The sequence below is a fragment of the Acomys minous genome, assembly GCF_964271855.1.
Source record: "Acomys minous genome assembly, chromosome: 4".
NCBI lineage: Eukaryota > Metazoa > Chordata > Mammalia > Rodentia > Muridae > Acomys > Acomys minous.
Genome location: NC_140486.1, coordinates 102,344,994 through 102,367,029, shown reverse-complemented (window position 1 = coordinate 102,367,029; position 22,036 = coordinate 102,344,994). Strand labels below are relative to the sequence as shown.

At 43.4% G+C, this 22,036-nt stretch overlaps 1 protein-coding gene across 1 annotated transcript in view; it reads left to right on the top strand.

Annotated features, from left to right (window-relative positions):
- XRCC5 (X-ray repair cross complementing 5) overlaps positions 1-22,036 on the top strand; it is an 89,655-nt gene that overhangs the window by 46,777 nt on the left and 20,842 nt on the right. Inside the window, exons 15-16 of the mRNA XM_084778380.1 lie at positions 5,240-5,333; positions 6,808-6,877. Coding sequence (XP_084634506.1) covers positions 5,240-5,333; positions 6,808-6,877 — 164 coding nt within the window. The remainder of the gene's footprint in view (positions 1-5,239; positions 5,334-6,807; positions 6,878-22,036) is intronic.

Genomic DNA, 22,036 nt, shown 5'->3' with positions numbered 1-22,036 from the left:
AGCAGACAGCTTCATCTGACTAATGTTCAAGATGTCAGACCCCAGAGTCAGCCAATGAGAGTCAGCTCACTTGCTCTATGTGACTGTTGGTAGAAGTTGCTTGTTCTCTGTTTCCTCCTATGTGAAAAAAAGGATGGCAGGGATGCTTGTTTCAAAGGGTTGGATAACTCAAGCACAGTGCATAGTATAGTGTAAGAACAGTGTGCATCAGTAAACAGTCTTCTAAAACCCCGCATCATGTCCCCAGAACACTGTCAGTGACAACGGTGGTAAGGATGGTGGTGATGATTTCATAAGAAAGTAGTGGCTGTAAGTAGGTACTTCTCAGTTTTATGGACCATCTTATCTCGGAACATGCCTGCTTTGTGGTCACATTTACTTCCTTCTCTCCAGGCCCAGTGGACCTAGCACACCGCATCCTTCATCATCCCTTCACCATCCCTGTGGCCTAGGTCCCATCTGTTTTCTCATCTGTTAGCCTGGTCCATTAATGATGTCTTCTTTCTACCGTACCCCCATCCCCTCTTCATGTTAACATTTCTTTCATTTAAAACAAAATAACCCCTCCGGGCTCCTCCTTGTAGTTGCTCCTGGTTGCTAACTGCTACTTGTGACGTCCATCTTCCCTTCTCGGCCTGCTGGAGGAATGGTCAATGCTGTAGCTTCCCTCGGTTCCTTCTCTATTGCCTCTGCTGCCTCTTTGAAGATCCAAGCGACACAATCGCTTAAATTCCCTCCAGCCTTGCACTCCTTTTCTGTTGTGCCTTTTCCCTTTGTAGCATTGGGCATTGTCAATTATTCTTCCCACTTGGAACTTGTGTGTCTCCCCTAACTTAAGCGTCCAGATTTTTTCCCCCTAGTCCTGGAAAACTCCCTGCTAGACTCCTCTGATGGTCTCTTTCTTGGCCAACCTTACATGTGTTGTGTGTATAGTGCTTGTCTTCAGAACAGCAGTACGTACTGAACACAGTATGGTGTGAGGTGCCTTCCGTGGATCCTCTGGCCATCCTATTAAGTCTGAGGAGGCTGAGGATTGGAGAACAGGAACAGTTTGCCTGAGATCTCACTCGATATGTGGTGGGGGAAGGATTTAATACATGTGCATAGTCTGAATCCAGAACTCACTCAGCCATAAAACCATTTTGCCCTCACATCGCAGGTCCCTCACCATTGACACTTCCTATACAGGGCTTCACAAGCCACAGAGTCTGTCTCATTCCATCCATGGGTGGCTGGGTCTGTATTTATCGGAAATTCAGTGTATACAGAAATGGCTTAGTCGTGTCTCCTAGCTCACTTCTTTCCAATGCCTCTCCCCCGTGCTGTTATTTCCCATTTTAGAGAATGGCACTTGATTTCTTGGGAGTCATCCTTTTCTTTAACTTTCCACCTCTAATTGGTTTACCAAGCTGTATTAAATTTACCCCAAATCTGCTCCTTTCAGTTCAGGTTAATGTAGTGGCTAATGGCATTGATTTTGGAGTCAGATAGATTTGAATCTAAATCCAAGCATTTCCCCTCACTGGCATTTGAAATTGGCAGGGTGGGCTGTGCTGTGTAAAACAAATACCTGCGTTTGATGAGCCTTCATTTGCTCATCTATAATTGTGAGGGCTGTTGCACAGTTGAACTGGGATAATTTAACCATGCATGGCTTACTTAGTACTGGGCCTTTAGCTCTTAAGAGCATTTCCCACCAGCATTGCTTATGTGTGCCTCGCGCCTTCTGTTTCGGCCTGCCCTACTGAGATAGACCGTATCTAATTCCCTTCTTCTTTCTCCTGCCTTTCCAAACGTTTGGCTCCCTCAGCAAGTTTCACATTTCCTTTTATCGTAAGAGATTGTGAAAACTATAGAGGAAGAGGTGCGTAGAATAAGACATTTAAGAAGGTCTCCAACGGTCCCTGTCTTCCGGTGAAGTGAACCTGGACCCTTCTTGTGTTTAGCTGTTCATAAGCTGTCTGAACTCCGCCCTTTTGAAAAATTTTTTAATAATTTGTGTGTATGGATGTTTTGCCTTCATGTATGTCTGTGCACCACATACGTGCAGTGCCCTCAGAGGCCAGAAGAAGGCATCAGATCCCCCAGAACTGGAGTTACACACAGTTTTGAGTCACCCTGTGGGTGCTGGGAACTGAGCCTCTGTCCTCTGGAAGAGCAGCCAGTGCTTTTAAACGCTGAGCCGTCTCTCCAGCCCTGCTTTGAGATCTTATGGAAATTTCATTACATAGGCAAGATTGGTTACATCGGTGGCTTGGTGAGCAGGTTAACCTTTGGTCCCACCCCCTCCTCAGACTGGGTGGATAGAAACTCTCACTTTCTATGCCTGCCTTAGTCTTTTTAGTGCTCTCTCCTGGATCCCTTTTCCTGAGCTACGCAGGGGCTGCCAGCCAATTATAGTGAGTTTTAAAACATCTTATTACAGTCTTTTTATTTATTTGGGAGTGTGTGTGTGTGTGGGGGGTATGCCTGCACTGTGGCACATATGTGGGTGTCCAAGGGCAACCTGAGGGAGCTGATTCTCTTCTTCTACCACGTGGGTTCCTGGAGATTGAGCCCAGGATGTCAGGCTTGGTGGCAGGTGCCTTTGTCTCCTGAGCCATCTCCCTAGCCTGAATGCTTTTTAAAAATGTATTTTAAAAGAAAGAACAACCGTATCACTGCTACTTAAAGTTCTTCAGTGCCATGATTTGTAATCCTCCCTCTCTCTCTTCTCTGTGATGGACTCATTCAGTATAAAACTCATTCTTCTCTCCAGAAGAGTCCCCTGGCAGCCCACATTTTGAATGCGGTTTCAGTACTTCTGCTTCCTCAGGCTGCAGATTTGTCTTGCTCTCAGTGGCCTCCTCTACTTGCCACCCTAGATGATCAGACCATTACACAAACAAGAAAGCCAGCGATCGGACAGCAGTCTCGACACACTCCAGCTACCTTGAAAATAGCATTTGCTTCCCTCACCCCTAGCCCTGTCGACTGGGGATTGCCCCCAGGGCCTCACACATGGGCTCTAGCAGTGAGTTGCACCCCCAGCCCTCCTTATGTTTAGATTCTCTAGCCCCATCGCTTACTGCTTCCAGGGGCGCCCTGTGCTCCAGCTAATACAGCCACTCACTAGTTGTGGCATGCTGCCTAGCTTAGTATTTTGCCTATTCACATATTTGCCTTCCTTAAATTTGCCTGAACATATTGGAAGTATTGGTTGCCTATTAGTGTTTGCAAGTCTAAGGTTTAGGATCTACCTTAGTGGCTGCCACATCAGTGCTCCTTACATATCTTGCTAAGTTAATTACCAGATGCATACATACTTCTGAAAGTAAATGAAAAAGAGAGAAATGTAGGTGCTGCTTTTATACTATACTTTATTTGAGTTCCTTAAGCCTCTACCTCCCTTCCAATCCCCAACCCTAGGTAGGAAAGAAAGAAGGTTAGAAGGGAAAGGGGCCATATCCAGCTAGTTAGGGTCACGGAGCTCTTTATTTTATTTTATTTTATTTTATTTTATTTTATTTTATTTTATTTTATGTCATCGGGCTCTTTGGGGAAATACCGGTCTCAGTCGTCAGGGTATCCAGCAGTCCAGCAACAGCAAATGGCAAATGCAGAAACAGGAAGAGCCAGCAGCCTTCTTTCTCTTCTGTCTCCTCAGAATTATAAACTATCTCCAGCTGGCCCTCCACATGGGGCAATTATCAGCTGTGGATAAACTAAGGCAGTCCCATATCCCACACTTGGGCTTAAAGCAAAACATATTTACATAACATAACTGAGTTGTTAAAGAAACCAAACCTTCCACTACAGAGAAATAAATCACTCGCGGTCCATCATCCTGATGCAGCTCCATTAAAGGCTGTGTGTCTATGTGGCTGCATGGACATTGTCAGCTTCCCAAGGCCTAGAGTCCTGTAGATAGCCTGGAGACGATATCATCATCCTTTTCCATGTCACAAAGATGTCCTGAATACTATATGCAGAATTTCCAGCACTACTATTAATTGTTTGACCTTGAAACTATTAACCATATTAAACTGTTACTTATTTCTGGGACTGTTTTTCCCTGCTGGGTTCTAAGGAATGTGGTACGCACACTTTTATCCTTCCTTTCCTCAAATCTTATATTAGAGGGTTTAAGAAAGTCCTCACGTGGTTTAACTTGTGGCTCCACAAGACTCAGTGACACATTTTTTTTTCATGAGACAAGATTTCTCACTGGCCTGGAACTCATCAAATAGCCTAGGCTGGCTCTAGCCAGCGCCAAGGATCCACCTGTCTCTGCTTCCCAAACACTAGCACTGTAGCACACCACCGTTACACATGCAGGCACACACCCTGTCATAGGTGCTGGGAATTGAACTCAGGTCTTTCTGCTTGCAAGGCAAGCACTTTACTGACTAAGATCTCAATCCCAGCCCTAACTAGACCATAGTTAGAAATGGCTTAGTTACTAATCTCAGTTTTTTCTTGATGGCTGCCGTTGGCCTACACTTACTATTTCTCTAAGAAAAAATTCTTTGTATCTTTTTGTTTCCCTGTGTGAGGGAGATGGTGAGCAGCATCTTCAGGTTGGATTTCCTGTTCTCCTTTAATTACCTCAGCATCCCCATGACTTGGAAGCCAACATGCTATAAGAGCCAGCACGTTACTTGAGGCAAGATGTTTGACGGTCTCTCTTGGAGCCGTCTTTTCCTTGGCATCCAGGTGCTGTCAGGCTTTGTTAGTGCCACACCCATAAGAAAACAGAGTAGAATGTGTTCTTTAAAAAGATAATTACACTTAAAACAGTTTTTGCATATTTAACTTGTGATTGTGTAGTAAGTTTTGACACTTCATAGCTTATATATATCAGTACAATGAAAAAGGTGGGGTTTCAGACACAAGAGTTCTCCTGTGTACACGAAAAGCTATGGCTCTATGTTCTGAGATAGGGACCAGGAGGATAGCTGATGGACAGATGGATTTCTTAGTTAATGTTAAGCTACCATTACCTGTGCTTGCCATTTCGTCTTTTGCATGTACCTCATCATGCAGCAGCTGCTGGCTTCTGTACTGCATGAAACAAATTCCGTGTTACTCCAAGGCCTCCTGCTGGGGCCACAAGGCTGCGAGAAGACACCTACTGTTTGGATAGAATGCCTAAACGTTTTGCATGCTTGTTTTTGATGCTTGGGGGTATAACTCTATACTTTTCACCTGCAGTATCTTAGGTATTATATTTGTTTCATTTCATTTTGTTTCTTTCTAGTCAGGAAGAGGGGCCCGCTGCTAAAAAGTGCAAGACTGAGAAAGAAGAAGGTCACATGAGTGTGTCCAGCCTGGCTGAAGGGACTGTCACCAAGGTAAACTGAGCTTTTTCCACTGTCCCTCTCTCCCACCACAGGAAGGCTGAGGCGTGGGCCCGATGGGTTTGCTGACAGCACTTTCTCTAGTCCTCTGTGTATGTGAGCCGTATAGGCCCAGCCTAAGTTCTTCCTTTCTATCTGGAAGTAATTAACAATAGTGAATGGCATAGAATTGTGTCTGTGATTATAGTAAACAGAGCTCTGTAGAACAGAGTGCCTCCGTGGTAGCACTCTTACAGATCTTCCTGCCGGCTTCATTGTGCTGTTTTCCTGTTAGTCAAGATGAGAGGGGGAAGGTTAATGATATGAGCCTTCTTCCCCAAATACATAACATTGAAGTAGGGGTCCCTTTCCTATCTTCTTCCTAACGTAAAGCTTCAGAGGATGGAGAGATGGTTCTGATGGCTGAGGGCAGCCGAGTTCAATCCTCAGGAACCACACGGGTAGCTCACAACACCCCATATGTCCAGCTCCAGGGACTCCCACACCGCTGGCCTTCTGTAGCCCCTGCACTCATGCGCATGTGCCCACACACAGATGCTCACATGTAATTAAAAAAGAATGAAGTAAATCTAAACAAATCCACAGAAACCAGAACTTGCAAGGTTAGGACTATCGAAATCAAATTCCCTTTGAAACCAAGAGCCTCGTTTGATGAGAAGGTTTCCGGAAGTTGAGTATGTGCATTCTTACCCACAGCCTTGTTTAGAATCAACAGATCTTAGCCTGTCCCTGTTAGCAAAGGCAGGCAGAAATGTCTCAGAAGAGTCAACGTCTGCACAGTGGTTTGGACTTGGTGAGAATCTTTTGTAGTACTGAGAAGTCTCAATTTCACACTCGGAGCACTTTCTTTCTGTGCGGGATTCCCAGCAAGGAGGAAATGATACCCTTTTTAAAAGTTTACCAATGCTCACAGCAACTCCTTTTTCTTTTTCTCTCGGAACTGAGTGTTGCAGAAGCCTCGTTACGATTATTTTAGATTAAAGACAGGTGTGATCAAAAAGTGTCATACAGTGTGATGGAGAGTTGCGTTGCAATAAATCTGTATATATGATCTACTTTCTTAAGAGGATATATTCAGTGTGGACATATTTATGTATTCTACCAAATCTTCAATGCCAAAGGGCCCCAAAACAAAACAAACAAAAAAACCAAAAAGAGGTGGGAAGATCTGCCCACTGTAGGGAGCACCACAGGAAGGGGGCGCTGAGTCTCTAAGGTTGGACACTGCCATGCATGTGATTCATTTTTTCCTCTCTCTTATGCTATGGCCAAACTCTCTCAAGTTTTTCCACCATGATTTTCTTGCTATGTTGGATGTAATCTGGAAGTACTAGTGAAATAAACCCTTCCTCCTGGAAGCTGTTTCTGTCAGGGTGTTCTATCACAGTACCTGGAATGGAGCTAAGGTGTGGGACATGGCCAAAATGAGAAGTGACCCACAGGTGTGTCATCTGTGGGGCTGTTCTAGGTTGGAAGTGTGAATCCTGTTGACAACTTCCGTACCATAGTGAGACAGAAGATTGCCAGCTTTGAGGAAGGTAAGTGCCATGCCACTCACGTGGCGTTCACAAGAAGGTAATTAGTCCAACTGATTTAGGGTCTGGGTTGGGGCTGTGGTGTTCCGCAGCAGTGCTTTCATGGCATCGGTCTAAACGGGCAGAGCTGTGCTGCTTGCCAGTGTGTTACTGCATCATCATTATGAACACAGCGGGGTTGGGAGATAGGCATGGGCAACACAGCACAGATCTGCCCAAACAGAGCTGAGGCGATGGTGCCGGCCTCCCTATTGCAGAAGCTTTGGATCAGAACGATGGAACTTTTATTTCCATCTCCTGTGACTGCAGTTGATCCCGTCTTTCTGTTTTCTGAGTCATGATTCTTCCCCAGTTCCAAGAGTGTAGGCCTGTCTGTACAGTCTCAGAAGGATGCTGCTGTGCCTCTAGGGTCCCTCTCACGTGACCTTGTTCTCACCATTCTTTAGCATCTAGTTCTTGTAATTCCGTTTAAGCTGTGGCTAATATCAAAACAGTTTACAGGGATGAGTGGAGGGTGAGTGACCAGTGCTTTTTCCTTGATTTCATTACTCTGAATGTTCATTTCCTCGTGGAAAGGCAGCAGGTGGCAGTTGGTAAGCCTGTAGGGGTTTTGTTTTTGTTTTTGTTGTTTTGTTTGACACTGGCTTTATGTGTGAGGAGGAGGATGTGCCACGCCCCTGTGATAGAGGACCCTCAGTCTGTTGTGTAGCCTCCGAAGCTTTACTCTCTCCTTTTCCTTTAGTTTATTTACATCAGGTCTCATCCCCAAATCTTTGTGTCTCTCCCTTCCTCACCACCTTATTTGTACATTTTCCTTCAGAAACATTCTTTTAATTTTAAAAGGTGTTTTCTAAAATTTGCTTTTCCAAGTTCTTTCAGCACTAGGCAAAATATGCTATAATTAAATGGTAATGAAATTATATTGTTTATCAAAGCCCAGTAGATGTATTTTTCCATTTTGTTTTTGTATGGTATAGCTCTGTCCCATTTTCACAGAAACTTATTTATAGAAATATGTGATTTTTCTTTCACAAGTCAATTCTGTTTTTTAGATCAGAATTGGCCTCAAACTCACAGAAATACACCTGCCTCTGCCTCCCTGAGTGCTGGGATTACAGGGCCAACTTGACCACCTTATGAGTCAGTTCTGAATTTTTGAGCCTTGTGCTCTAGAGTCATTCAGTCTCTGTCTGTCTGTCTGTCTCTCCCTCCCTCCCTCCCCTTCTCTTCTTTTTGTAGTTTGTCCTGATGAATATAATTTTGAGTATGAATTAGATAATCTGTCAAAGGCTTGTGCAGATAAAGATTATATTATCTTGTCATGTAAGAAAAGTTCTGTTAAACATCTTGAACATTTTAAGAGAAAGAACTAAATACAGTGACTAACTTATAAGCATCTTTAGATCCATACTTTTTTTTTTTAAAGTTTGACATATCTTCTTATTCCTTCCCCAGAATAGCACTGATGCATGTAGTCATGATAGGGAGAGCACACAATTGCCAGTTCTTAAGGTTTGGACTATAATTTATCATTTTTATTAAATAGTTTCACTTGCTTCTTTTTTGACTTGATTTAAATTGTTAGGTCTCAGAACTTCAGTATCGGGCTTATTTTATGCATCATTTATCAGGACATGTCATCTTACTTGAACATAAAACACTATTTGGAATCCTGAAGGACCCGCAGAAGAGGTGTGTTACGATTTGACACGGTAATTACACATCAGTGGCCCTTGGAGTCATGTTCCACATGGGTGGATTGAGGTCCAGAACAATTAGGATGGCTGCAAATGTATAGAGGACACTGTACCCAGTTCCAGAGAGTCAATTCGTGTCCTCTGTAGCTTAAATTGGCACACAACACTATCCTGAAAGCACACATTGTAGTATAATAAAACTCATCAGCCAAATAATTAAAATGAAATGTGAAATAAAGATGAAAAGAGGAACTAGAAATGGCATTGTATGGAAACTAAAGATCACCATATACAAGTCACTATCAGAGTATTTTCAGGGGCGCAAACAGCAGCTTACTTGCTGTGCCATGCAAGCATTATGACCAGAGTCCAGATTCCCAACACTCACATAAAACAGGCCGGGCGTGGTGGAGTATGCCTGTAACCCTTGGGAAGGAGAGACAGTGGTGCTTGGAGTTCATCCGCTGGCTAGCCTAGCCAAATTGGCGAGCTCCCAAGTTCTGAGAGAGGAGGGCTGGCCAGATGGTTCAATGGTAAACCATTGTATTTTCTGTGCAAATATGATGGCGTGAGTTTGATCTCTGGAACCCAGTTAAAAGTAGGAGAGTACTCCACAAAGTTGTCATCTGACCTCTGCATGTATGTTGTGACATGTGACAACCCACACACAACTCTTTCTCTTTCTCTCTCACTCTCTCTCTCTCTCTCTCTCTCTCTCTCTCTCTCTCTCTTTCTCTCTCTCTAATAATACTAATTAAACAAAAATAAGGTAAAGAATGAATGAAGACACTTTAACCCACCCAAAAACTTCAACCAAAAATTCACCCAGCCTATAAGATGTGCAGGGATAAAGATAGAGCAGAGATTGAGGGAATGCCCAGCCAATGCCTGGCCCAACCCAAGACCCACCCCAGGAGAGAAATCCAACCCCTGATACTATTAATGATACTTGGCTATGCTTGAAGACAGGAGGCAGAGGTGTCATCTGAGAGGCTCCTTGCAGTAGCACCTGAGACTCACAGCCAACATTGGGCCCTACAGAGGGAGTCTTGTGGAAAAGTGGGTTGGTGGGGGGAGGAGAAAGGACTTGGAGGTGACAGGAGCTTCACAAGAAGCTCAACAGAGCCAACTAACCAGGGCCCAGAGGAGCCTGCTGAGATTAAAGCACCAACCAAGGATCTGACATGGATTGGACCTAGGCCCCCTACACAGATGTAGCTGATGGGCAGCTCAGGCTTCACATGGACCCCTAGTAAGGAGAGCAGGAGCTATCTCTGACGTGGACTCTATTGCCAGCTTTTCCATCACTTACCCCTGGCAGAATTGCCTTGCCAGGCCATAGAGGAAGAGGACAAGCTCAGCCCTGATACAACTTGATGATGGGGTGGCTGGGAAGGGGGGACTCCCCTTTCCTGAGAATGGAGGGTGGGACTGGGAGGCAAGGAGGGATGAGGCTACAACCAGGATGTAAAGTGAATACACAAATTAATTTTTTAAAAAAGGAGACACTTTAATGTTGACCTCTGGTCTTTGCAAGTTAGTGCACACTGTGCACACACATATGCATGTGTACCCACACTTCCACCCATGAACATGTATGTATACTTCTTATATGCATGTGTGTGTGTACACATATTATGTGTATCTGAATGCATTTTCATTCTTAAAGGCTTTCATACATTCTTTCTCTGTGTCTAAAATTCTTAGATTAGTTCCTGTTATTCAGTGGAAGAGAGATTTTCTAAATATAGTGTATGGCCCTTGGAAAATATGGCGTGGCTGTCCTTTAAGAAAGAGAGATTCCTGTAGCCTAAAAATGAACATGCACATGCGATGCCTATATTCAAAGTGAGCGTTTAGCTCTCTATTCAGACTGTCATGGGAAGTTTGTATGTAACATACCACAGCAATCCTGTGCTTGGTGTTTTTGTTTTCATATGCAATGCAGCAAACTGGTTTGCCTGAAACTTGCTGAATGGGTGTCGTCCCCCGCCCCCTTCCTGCCGAGAGTAGCATGGAAGAATGGGGAAATAATAGGACCCACAGTGTCCTGGAAACCTACAAGAAGAACTTTATGACAGGCAGATCTGGGTCCTGGGGTCCTCCTCAAACTAAGGCACCAGCCAAGGAGAAATAGGCAGTAAACTTCGAACCCCTACCAAGACCTAGCCGACGAACACGATATTCTCCACTGTTGAGTGGAGAGTGAGATCTGATTCTCACGTGAACTCTGGTGCCCCTTTTCTGACCATGTCCCCTGGATGGGGAGGCCTGGTGGCACTCAGAGGAAGGATAGCAAGTTACCAAGAAGAGACTCGATAATCTTAGAGCATACATAGGGGGTGGAAGTCTCCCTCAATCACAGACATAGGGGAGGGGAGAAGGGGGGAAGTGGGAGGGAGGGAAGAATGGGAGGAAACAGGGGAAGGGCTAACAATCAAGATGTAATATGAATAAATTAATAAAAAATGGTTAAAAAAGAAAAGAAAAGAAAAAAAATAGCACCAGCAAAAAAAAAAAAAAAAAAAAAAAAATAGAAAAGACACCTTTTCCTTTGGCTGAAAATGTAATATTTTTGAGATTTGTTTTTTGCGTATGTGCATATTTTGCTTGCATGTGTTCCTGTGCGTAATGGGTGCACAGTGCCTGTAAGGTCAGAGAAGGCATCAGATGCCCTGGGACTGGAGGTCCAGGCAGAAGTGAGCTGCCACATGGGGACTGGGAATCGAATGGAGATCCACTAGGAGAGCAATCAGTGCTTTTAACACCGAGCTCTCTCTCCAGTTCCCGCTGTGTAGATCTTACTCTTGCCTTCCCTGCATCAGATAACTAGAAGAGGCCAGAACCCATTCGGACATTCCTTTCACATACTGAACCACCAGCTTGCACTGGTGACTTCTGCCATCAACAAGACAGGGCACATCGTTCACAGGTGGCGGAAATGCAGAATTTGTCAGTTCTGGGAGGAAAGGGCGTGTCCTTCAGCTTGCTGCCAGAGTTCACACTTGCAGTGAATGCACATGACACAGTTTATAAGACGGAAAGCAGTGAAGTGCTTCCTCGTGGCAGTTTGGTTTCCCCTCTCCACTGTCTGTGGATTCTGATTCTTCCTTGCGTGGTAGATCGTTGTCATGCAGAGCACTGGGTTTGGTGCTTGCATTGGGCCGTCTTAAAGATTGCTTCTCAGGCCCAGCTGGCTGAAAAAGGAAACTGATTTCAGATTGTGCTGATGTGCAAACTGCTTTAATCAATGACTTAAAGTGAGTGCTAGTGGCAAACAACAGAAGCTCTTAACCAATTAAGACATTTAGGCAAGGATGTTAGACTTTTGTTAAAATAGGCACTAATCAGCTGAAATGTGTCTAGAGGAGCTGAGAAACAGCTTGGAGTCTCACTTAACTGTAATAATAGCGTTTGGTCCTCTTCTTTTAGATTGCAAGCCCAAGGCCAAAAATACGCTGACACAGGAAGAAATGGCAAATGTGATCGGTACAGTTAGTCCCCCTTAGGTCTGTGAGTAGCTACACAGGAGTGAAAACTAAAACTGGCCCGTTCTCACTGGGAAGGGTGTTTGATTCACACCCAGAAAAGTTCCAGCAGGGACTAACGATGGCATCAGCAGAGATGGCGGCAGTAACAGCAGAAGATGAGCCCTTATTGAGCAAGAGCCGTTCTTCCCGCAGAACTGTGTTCTGCCACCTCCTGAAGTGTTTTGTGGACATCAGGGCTGATTTTCCAGTGAGCTTCAGTGGCTGTTCCATAGTAGAAACGTGTAGCATTTCCCCACTGAGGTAGAGCTCCAGAAGTCTCCTACGTGAGTTGTACTTCGTGTTGGCGGTGGCTGTCTACGGCTTTATTGAAGTATTGTTTCTGCTGTGACTTTCCCTTGTAAGTGTATTTGGGAAGCCTTTCCAATGTCATAGAGCTTTACTGTCACTCTGCGATCCCGTGGGAAAGTATTTCTTTCCCCCAGAAGGTCCTCTTGCTGCCTGTAGTTGCTTCCTCTCACCTCACTGTGAGCAAATACTTTCTGTCACTGAAGATTTGCTTTTTCTAGAAGAAATCTAAGTGGATTCATTCAGTGCAGCCTTTGCATCCAGCTTTTGGCTGAGCATGTGTTTTGAGGTTTTCCTCATTCCTGTATTTCAGCAGGCTGCTTATTCCTGGGTAAAACAACAAATCCAGAACCTTCCCCTTTACCTGCCTGCCTGTTCAGTAATGCTGCGTTGTATTTATCCATTCTCCAGACGGACTCCTGGGTCATTTCCCACTGGAGCTGTGTCAGCTAGTGCTGCTCTGACATTTGTAAGCCAGCGTGCTTTGCGTGTACTTTCTGAAAAAAATTTTTTTTAAGGTTTTTGTTTTTTTAGCTGTGTGGTGGTGCTAACCTTTAATCCCAGCACTTGGGAAGGTAGGATCTCAGATGTTGATGCCAGCCTAGTCTATAGAGCAAGTTCCAGGACAGCTAGGAATACACAGGAAAACCCTGTCTCAGGAAAAAAAAAGTTTTTAATTGTGTAAGAGTGTGTGTGTGTGTGTGTGTGTGTGTGTGTGTGTGTGTGTGCGCGTGCCCATAGAGGCCAGAAGATGGCTTTGGATCCCTGCAGCTGGAGTTACAGGAAGATAGGAGCCACTGAAGGAGACTGACCTCAGGTCCTCTGGCAGAGCAGTGTGCTCAGGGAGGGGACTCTCAGGTCAGATCCATCTCAGTTTCCCCAGGTCCTGTGTCCTGAGTGGATGGTGGTCTTCCTTCAGCAATAGGGACTGATTTCAAAGTCTGGGAGGCAGCCAAGGCCATGGCAGTATCCATCGTGGCTTTGATGACCTGGCTCTCACTGGTTTGGAGCTCACTAAGAAACCTGGGCTGGCTGGTCAAGCAAGCCCCAGAGACCCACCAGTCTCCGCTCTCCCAGCTGCGGTGACATGACACCTGTCCCGGCCTTTTCACGTGGTTTTGGGAATCACACTCAAGCTTGTGTAGCAAGCACGTCATCAACTTTTATACAGTTATTTGCTCAGCCGCTACAGTCTCTTTTCTTAAACAGGCATTTCCAGCTATGCACTCATCCAGCTGCACAGCCTGAAGTTTCATGTGTTCTGTGTTTATTTTATTCAGTTCAGACATTTTCCAGTATCTTTCATGATTTTTTTTTTCTTTTGACCCTTGGATTATTTAAATCTGTATGTTTTAGTTGTTTAGTTTTGCTTTTTGAGCCAGGGTCTTATTATGTAGTTCAGGCTGACCTCGTACTACATCCTATACACTAGTCTGTCTTTGAACTCATATTCTTTTTCCCTCAGCCTCCCAGGTTCTGGGATTGCAGACACATGCCAGTAGGCCAAGCAAATACAGACATTTGAAACTATTGAGAGCTTTACAACTTGCTGCTGATTTTGAACTGAATTCTGTCATGATTAAAAAGCATTTGGAGTGGTGCTAGGCCTTTTCCTGAGATGCCTTATGGCTTACCATGTAGTCTGCTCGGACACCTTCCCTGTGGCCTGACAAGGAGTGTGCATTCTGCCGCTGTGAGCGGAAGGGTTCCAGGAGTGTCAGCTTGACTGATCGTTTGTTTAGATGCATGTCTTTGTTGATTTTTCTCTCTGGTGCCTTTCTGTGATGTGCTGGGTATTGAAAGTTCTTCACCTCCAGGGCCTCAGAGCTGGCGAGTCCTGTGTAATCTTTGTCTCACCTCATTTACCAAGAGACTAAGTGAATTTCTGCATGGCACTAAAACAAAAACATGGTCAGCTCAGGTAACACAGGGTATTGGGGCTTTAGAAAAATGAACCTAGATACACACATTGGAAAATTATACTTGTTTTTAGAACCCTATGTTTCTCAGGAAGAATTCATTCATATTGTTAAAAGATGAGGTTAGTCAGGGTAGGAAATATTACATATATTTCAGAATTTATTAGAGTATAAAGAAATGAACAGGTTTTTTTTTGTGTGATGATAGATATTTTAGTGTGTCAGGCCTTAAACCAATGTTTATAGATTGGCAAAGTGGCTTAGATTGGTTTGTATTCCTTTCATTTGTTTTTTCTTCTATGCCATTTTTATTTTGGTCATATTTATTTTGGTCAATTACCTCTCTTATGCACTGAAAAAATACAGATAGAACAATCTAGGATGTATTATTTCTTAATTTATTCCACTTCTCTTCCTTTCAATATATTTTTTTAAAAAAATATTAAAACACACACATATATTTCCTTATAGGTATATGTCTCTGTGTGAATGCTGTGTGTGTAAAGTAGGTATCTACAGAGACCAGAGAAGTGTGTCAGATCCCCTAGAGCTGGCGTTATACACAAAGTGAGCTGCCATATGGATATTGGAGTTAAACCTGAGCCATCTGGAAGGGTAGCCTGTAGACCATGTTTGCTACTTTGTGGGTTCTTCTTTCTCTCTGCCACCCTTCCCAACGCTTATTTAACCCCATAACACTAGATAGGAGGAAAAAAAAAAAGGATAGAGAGGAAAGGTGGTGACTTTATTGTTAGACTATTTCCTGTTGATTGGGGCACTGTCAGGATATGTAATTTCTTCTTCTCATTTCTTTGCACACAAGTACTTGACAAGCTGCAGCCAACAGTGTCCAGCTACCAACAACAACAGCAGCACTGCCTGTCAGGACCCTAGCATTTCTATGTCCTCTGAAAAGTTCCCAGAATTCCAAATGTCATACGCTTGGCAGAAACTATCTGCATCTGGTAAAACCACACCCTTGCTGTAGCATAGGGCAAATAGTAGTCACCTGCTGTGAAGCAGCCTCATATCCCCACACCTGGGATTAAAACCAAAACATAATCTCATACTATTTCTGTGTTTTTTTTTTTTAAAGAAACCAAAATTACAAAATTCTCACTATGGTAGTCAGTACTCATAACCATTGAGCCCTCTTTCTAGCACCCTAAAAACACATTTTTGAGGCATTGGAGGTGGTTCAGAACCATCCATAACTGTAGTTCCAGAGGCTTCTACACCCTCCTCTGACCTTCTTGGCCGTCAGGCAAGCACAAGGTGCACATACACACATGGAAGCAAGAAAGTTATATAAAAACAAAACAAAACAAAACAAAACAAAACAACAAACAAAAATAAGCAAAATTATTGTTAAAATAATTTTAATTGACACATAAAGTAAAAATTGAACACATTAATTAGACAATATATATCTTAACATTTTTAAATAATTTAAAACTTTATTTGTGTATTTTGCCTGCGTGTATGTAAGAAAATACATATGGAGTACTGTAGGCTGCATTACAAGAAGTGTGCCTGGTCCCTGAGGAGGTCAGAAAAGGGTGTTTCGAGTTAGAGATAGTTGTGAGACAGTCTAGAGTTAGTTGTGAAAGGAATCTCAATGAGAGAGTATCTGTGGGTGATTTTCTTTGCTATGTTAACTAGGTGGGAAGGATTGCCCACTGTGAGTGACATCATTCCTACGCTGTGTATTCTGGACTGTATGAGAGTGGAGAAAGCAAGCGAAAGTCAAGCATGCATTCATTAATTTATCACTCTCTGCTTTTGAGTGTGGATGTAGTGTGACTTACTGCTTCAAGTTCTTATAGTCTTCACTTCCACACTGAAGAATTGTGACCTTAACTGTAAGAAAAACAATCCCTTTACCCCCTCAAGTTGCTTTTGCCAAGGTAATTTATCACAGCAGCAGGAAAAAAAAAACCAACAAAAAACCAAAGACAGTGTATGTACATATAATTACAATTATACCAAACATGTCTCCACACCCTCTATTTCCAGATAGCCTTCTAGGTAGCTTATTCGTTGCAGGTTTTCTTACTCCATAGAACTTCATTGAAACTGTTTCCATTTCTGTAAAATTAAAGGAAGTTCTGGACTGTCCAGTTTCTTAAGTGAGTAGCAGGCACCAAATATACAGTGTGTTATTGTAAATGAAACTCCAAGGAAACACCTTCACTCCATGCAGTTTTAGAGGATCAATCCAGTGAGACTTGGGTCATTTTGCTCGTGGGCTTAGCATGGCTTGTCGGATGTCTTCTATGAGCCAGCTGTGACGGCAAGCCATAGAGAGCAAATAAAGTGCTGGGCTTGCCTAGAGGTGCTGAGTATCTAGTAGTTTCCTAGGGCTACTGGAACAGAGTAGCGCAAACTGAGTGGCTTAACGCAACAGAAGCTTGTTTCAAATCCATGGCCTCTTTTTCTTTGTCATTGTGCACTCATGTGCATACGTAACCACAGCCTGTTCAGTCTGTACTGTTGCTCATGGATATCTTTAGGGCTGATGACTTGGTATTGAACAGCCAGTTGTGTGCTCTTCCTTGGGGATGACTGCTTTTTCTTTTCTTTTCTTTTCTTTCTTTCTTTCTTTTTTGTTTGTTTGTTTTTCTTTTTTTTATTTTTTTATTAATTTATTCTTGTTACATCTCAATGGTTATCCCATCCCTTGTATCCTCCCATTCTTCCCTCCCTCCCATTTTCCCTTTATTCCTCTCCCCTATGACTGTTCCTGAGGGGGATTACTCCCCCTGTATATGCTCATAGGGTATCAAGTCTCTTCTTGGTAACCTGCTGTCCTTCTTCTGAGTGTTGTAGCTTCTCTGACATTTTTAGTAGACACAGTCTCACAGTAGACTTCCTGTTCCTCCGGCTCTTGCAGTCTTTCTGGCCCTTCCTTAGGAATGTTCCCTGAGCCTTAGGTACAGGAGTCGTATTGGAGATGTATTCTTGAATACTCAAGTGCTCTAAATAATGGACTGAAAAAAAATTTTTTTTCTAAAGCAACAAAGATTGATCTCACCATTCTGGAGCCTGAAGTCAAGGTTTGGCAGATTTGGTTTCTTTTGAGGACTCGAGTGGCATGTGTTTAGTGGCTCTTGTGTAGCTTTTGGTGACACCTGGCAGTCCTTGGCGTTCTTGGCTATATGTTACTATAGTCTCTTCCTTCGAATATGGAGTTCTTCATATGTATTTGTGTCTAAATTTGCTCTTGCTTTAAAAGGAGGCCTGCCATATTAGATTAGAGCCTACTCTAGTGACCTCATCTTTATTGTGTCTACGTGTTTCCAAGTAAGGTCACATTGTCAGGGTCTAAGAAGGAGATGGATTTTGGGAGATAATTATAGTGCTGTAAAGGGAAATTGTACAGAGTGACAGGACTGGGGGTTCCGGAATAAGATACATTGCTCTGTTTTAGGAGGGTTGGAGGCCTCTCTGTTGTGGAAGGAAAGGTCCAGTGAGTCTGCAGGGTGAGTTTGCGGGCAGGAAGAACACACTCCTCTGAAGCAGAATGCACATGGCTCCCCTCAGGGAAACCAGGGGAGTTCCTGGAGGACAGAAGTAGGGGAGCTCAGAGCAGGGGGGGGGGCATGCATCACAGAGATCCAGGAAACCACTGACAGGTGATGAGTAGAAGGCGATGTGAGTGACCTGTGTCTTACAGTGAGAAAGGTAGGCCTGATGGAGGCAGCCGATGAGCAGGTTGCCGTGTTAAATCACCGTGGGACAGGGAGTGAGGAGCAGTGAGAGGAGGTCAGCTCCATGATCTGATTTGAAAGTACAGCACACAGTTCCACGGATCAGGCCTGGGCAAAGGAAGAAGATCAAGAATGACTCCCAGATGTTTGGTTTGAGCATCTAGAAGGAATTGCTGTCGGAGAGAAAGGAGTAGCACATTAAGTCACCCAGATCTGGACTTAAATACTTCTGGAGGAAGTCACCACAGAAGTGGTCTATAAAGGACTGAGACTGGACACAGGCCTTCAGTAGGGGAAAAGTGCAGGAAAGTTGCTCTGCAGTAGGAGGGCAGGCAGCTGTATGAGTCCAGATGCAAGTTAGTGACAGGTTGAGGGAGTGTTCAAGGAGTAGGTCATAAAAGTCGGGGAAGGGCCACGCCCCCAAAGTAACCTAAGTGACCTTTTCTAGTGTTCATGCTATTAGTGGCACCTCCCCCAAACACGATTTGCTGGTTTTGTTATTTTTGTCCCTTTATTGTCTAAACATTTCAGACTACTTTGTGGTGATTTTAAATTTCCTTCATTTCTAAATTCATTCCCTCACATCTCTCTTTCCATCCTAACTACCACTGTGTTATCCCAAGCTATCATTATTTCACCATTGGTCAACTCCAGCATCCTATATTAATTATCCATAAAGTTCTTATTTTCAGTCTAGCCCATGTGTTTGTACAGATTTAGCTTATGGTAAGTGGGTCAGCCCTTTTTAATCATGCATCATGTTTTTGGAATCAGTCCACCGTCTATGACTTGCGGCAATCTGATTCCATGCTTCAGCTCTGGCCCAGCATTCTTGTCTCTTCTGTGAGCCCTGTACTGAAACCAAACAGTATTCCCCCGATCCCTTCCTGGCATGCACTTTCTTCTTCTCTTTGTGCTTACTCATGCTATTCTATCAAAAAAAAAAAAAGTCTATATTTTTCTCTTTCCCAGTCTTACTCTGAAAATGCCCGTGCTTTCAGAACCTGTAGGTAGCAATGTCTACTCACAGTTTTCTTATGTTGTAATTCATTACCATGGTAATGTGATTAGTCCACCATTGGTGAGACAAAATGACTTCCCTGTTTTCTTATACTCTCTGCATACTGCCAGCTCATAGTTACGTTGTTTCTGTTGTTAATTTTAACAGACCAGAGCTTGGAAGTAGCAAAAATTTGAATTTTTGAGTAGCACTAGAATTTTTTCTTTGATTTTAAAAAAAATCAGTTCCCAAAGTCTAGACCTATGAAAGAAGAGACAGAACATGTTAGTAGTTCTTGTAGCCTCTTCTGTGAACCCTGTGCTGAAGCCAAACAGTATTCCCGCTGATCCCTTCCTGCCATGCACTTTCTCATGGCAGTGACACAATACTTGACAACAGCATCTTACTGAAGGGATTTTTTTTTTTTTTTTTGGCTCACAGTTTGTAGGGAGACTGTCCTTAGTAGCAGGGAAAACGTGGTGGCAGGATGGGAGGTAGCTGTTCGTACTGCATCTGCAGCCAAAGGGAGAGCAATGATGTTTCTCTGCTTGTTTTCTCTTATTTCCAGTCTAGGACCCAGTCTATGAGATGGTACTGTCTTAGTCGGTGTTCTGTTGTTGTGAAAGAGACACCATGACTACAACAACTTTTAAAACGGAAAACATGTCACTGGGGCTGGCATGCAGGTTCAGAGGTTTAATCCATGATCTCCACGGTGGCACGCAGGCAGACACGGTGCTGGCGAGGTTCGCTGAGAGTTGTACATCTTGAGCTGCAGGCAGCAGGAAGAGAGACACTGGGCCTGGCTTGAGCGTTGGAAACCTCAGAGGCCACCCCAGTGACATGCTTCCTCCAGCAAGGCCACGCCTCCTAATAGTGCCACTTCCTAGTGACCAAGCATTCGAATATGAGTCTATGGGGCCACTCCTGTTCATACCATCACAGCTACCCATCTAGAATGTGGGTCTTCCCTCCTCGTTAAAGTCTGGAAACTCCCTCAGAGATGCACCCGGGGATACGTCTCCTAGGTGATTCCAAGTCTAGGAGAGTTGTCGAAGATTAGTCCCCACAGACAGAAATACAGCATTTTTATATTTTGAACTCTAAATATTAAACTTTCTTCATTAAGCAATACAAAATGTAAATGGGAGGAAAAGGTGAAGCTCTGAGGAGTTCTTAAGGAAAGGTGCTGCATTTGTTAGTACAGTGTTATTCTAGAGGATTTCTGTGGAATGTGACTGTTTGAAATGCCTACTACTGATATTTCAAGAATGACTCAAATTCTTGCTGTGTTGTGTGAGCAGTGTGCTGCCTCTGCCTCTGGTCTGCCCGGAAGCACCTTCAGCTGGCTGCCTGTGTGGAGTCTGACTCATCACTCACTGTATAGCGTCAGCTGATACACAGATTTCAATTTCATTCAATTACCAAGTTTTAATTGGATCCCATTGCCAGATTGGTCTCCTGTTCCAGACTGTTTCCTCCTGGCTGTGCTGTTACTATGGCTACTTGCACTTCCTTCTGCTTAGTCCCTGCAGTAGTTGGTGACATCAACATCTACTCAGGTATGAAGCCAGACAGTCACTGCAAACTGTCATCTGGCATCCTCTTTCTTCCTAGTGCCTATCTGGAATAGGATCAAATCAAGATGGTAAGCCTCTCAATTTCTCCATACCTCTTTTATTTTAGTAACTTTTTGCCAAGTTTTAGAATTCTAGGACCTTGGGAACTTGTAGAAATCATCTTTCTCTTTCCCTTCTGCCTCCAACACCAAGCCCAGTGCATTCTTTTAGGAATATGACATATACAGTACATAAACATATGGTGTATACTTTACATAATGAGCCAAAGAAATCTCTTCCTTACTTAATGAGAAAGTGAGAAAGTCTTCCTTTGCTTTAGTTTTTATTAGTATGGTGTGATTTTTTTTTTAAGAGAAGATTTTTTTTTTGTTCTGTATTTCACTGCTGTGTTTCTTGTATTAATTGAAGACCTTAAGGCTTTCTGGGAAATGTTCAGTGGGCTTTTAATGTTTAATGTATATGTTTTTAATAGAAAAAAAAAGCAAGATCATAAGTGCTGTGGAGTTCATTCTTTGACCGCAAAATTTAAAATTTGCTGCCTGCCCTGGGAGGAGAGCTGGTCTTACAACCAAACTGTGTAGAATGAAGAATATTATCCATTCCGGTTTAAAAGTGATATGCTGTCATGCTTTTTTACATGTGGCAAGTTCATAGCCTGTAGCCTAACTGGATGCCATTTTCTAGTTTCGCCTTAGCTCCTGCTACCATTTTTATTCTACAGAGTAAGCAACGGTCAAGAGGCCTTCAATATCCTCCCTTCTTGTAGCTACTGAAGTAAGAGTCACAGTTAGCACAAATAAAAACAAAAATAAACTGAGAGAGATCTGGTAGTCCTTAGGACTAGATTCTGACAATAAAGGCTTTGCATTTACTCTGCTCCCTGTGCCTGGGGTTTTAATTTAACACATCAATGAAAAGACAGCATTTAAGAAGGGAGGAAACACCCAGCAGGACTTACTTTTATTAGTGCAATTTGTAAGAAATTACTGCATTTAATGAGAAAATCGTTAAGCATGAAAAAATGGTCTGTGATGGAACTTGTGGAGGTTAGATGGTGAGATTTTAATTGAGTTTTTTACTTATTAGAAAGAGATGGTGATAATGATGTTAATAATAATGATGATAATACTAATAATAAAATCCAGAGCTGCGCCTCTTTGTTGAGGTGGTCAGCCCTGTGTTTTCTTAGTTCAGCTCCCCTGCTACCCAGCATGCATCGTGTGATGGTGATGGAGAGCCTGGCGTAGCCTTTTTTCCTCTTTCTGTGAAGGAGCCACACCACTTGTGCTGCTATCTGAAGGATTATGAGGCAGAGTTCAACAGAACCAATTCTTAAGGGGCAAAGGGCAAGCTGTGTCTAACTCACTGCTGCTTGAACAGACAATTTTAAAGGCCATTTTCAGGCTCATAAAGTTTATGC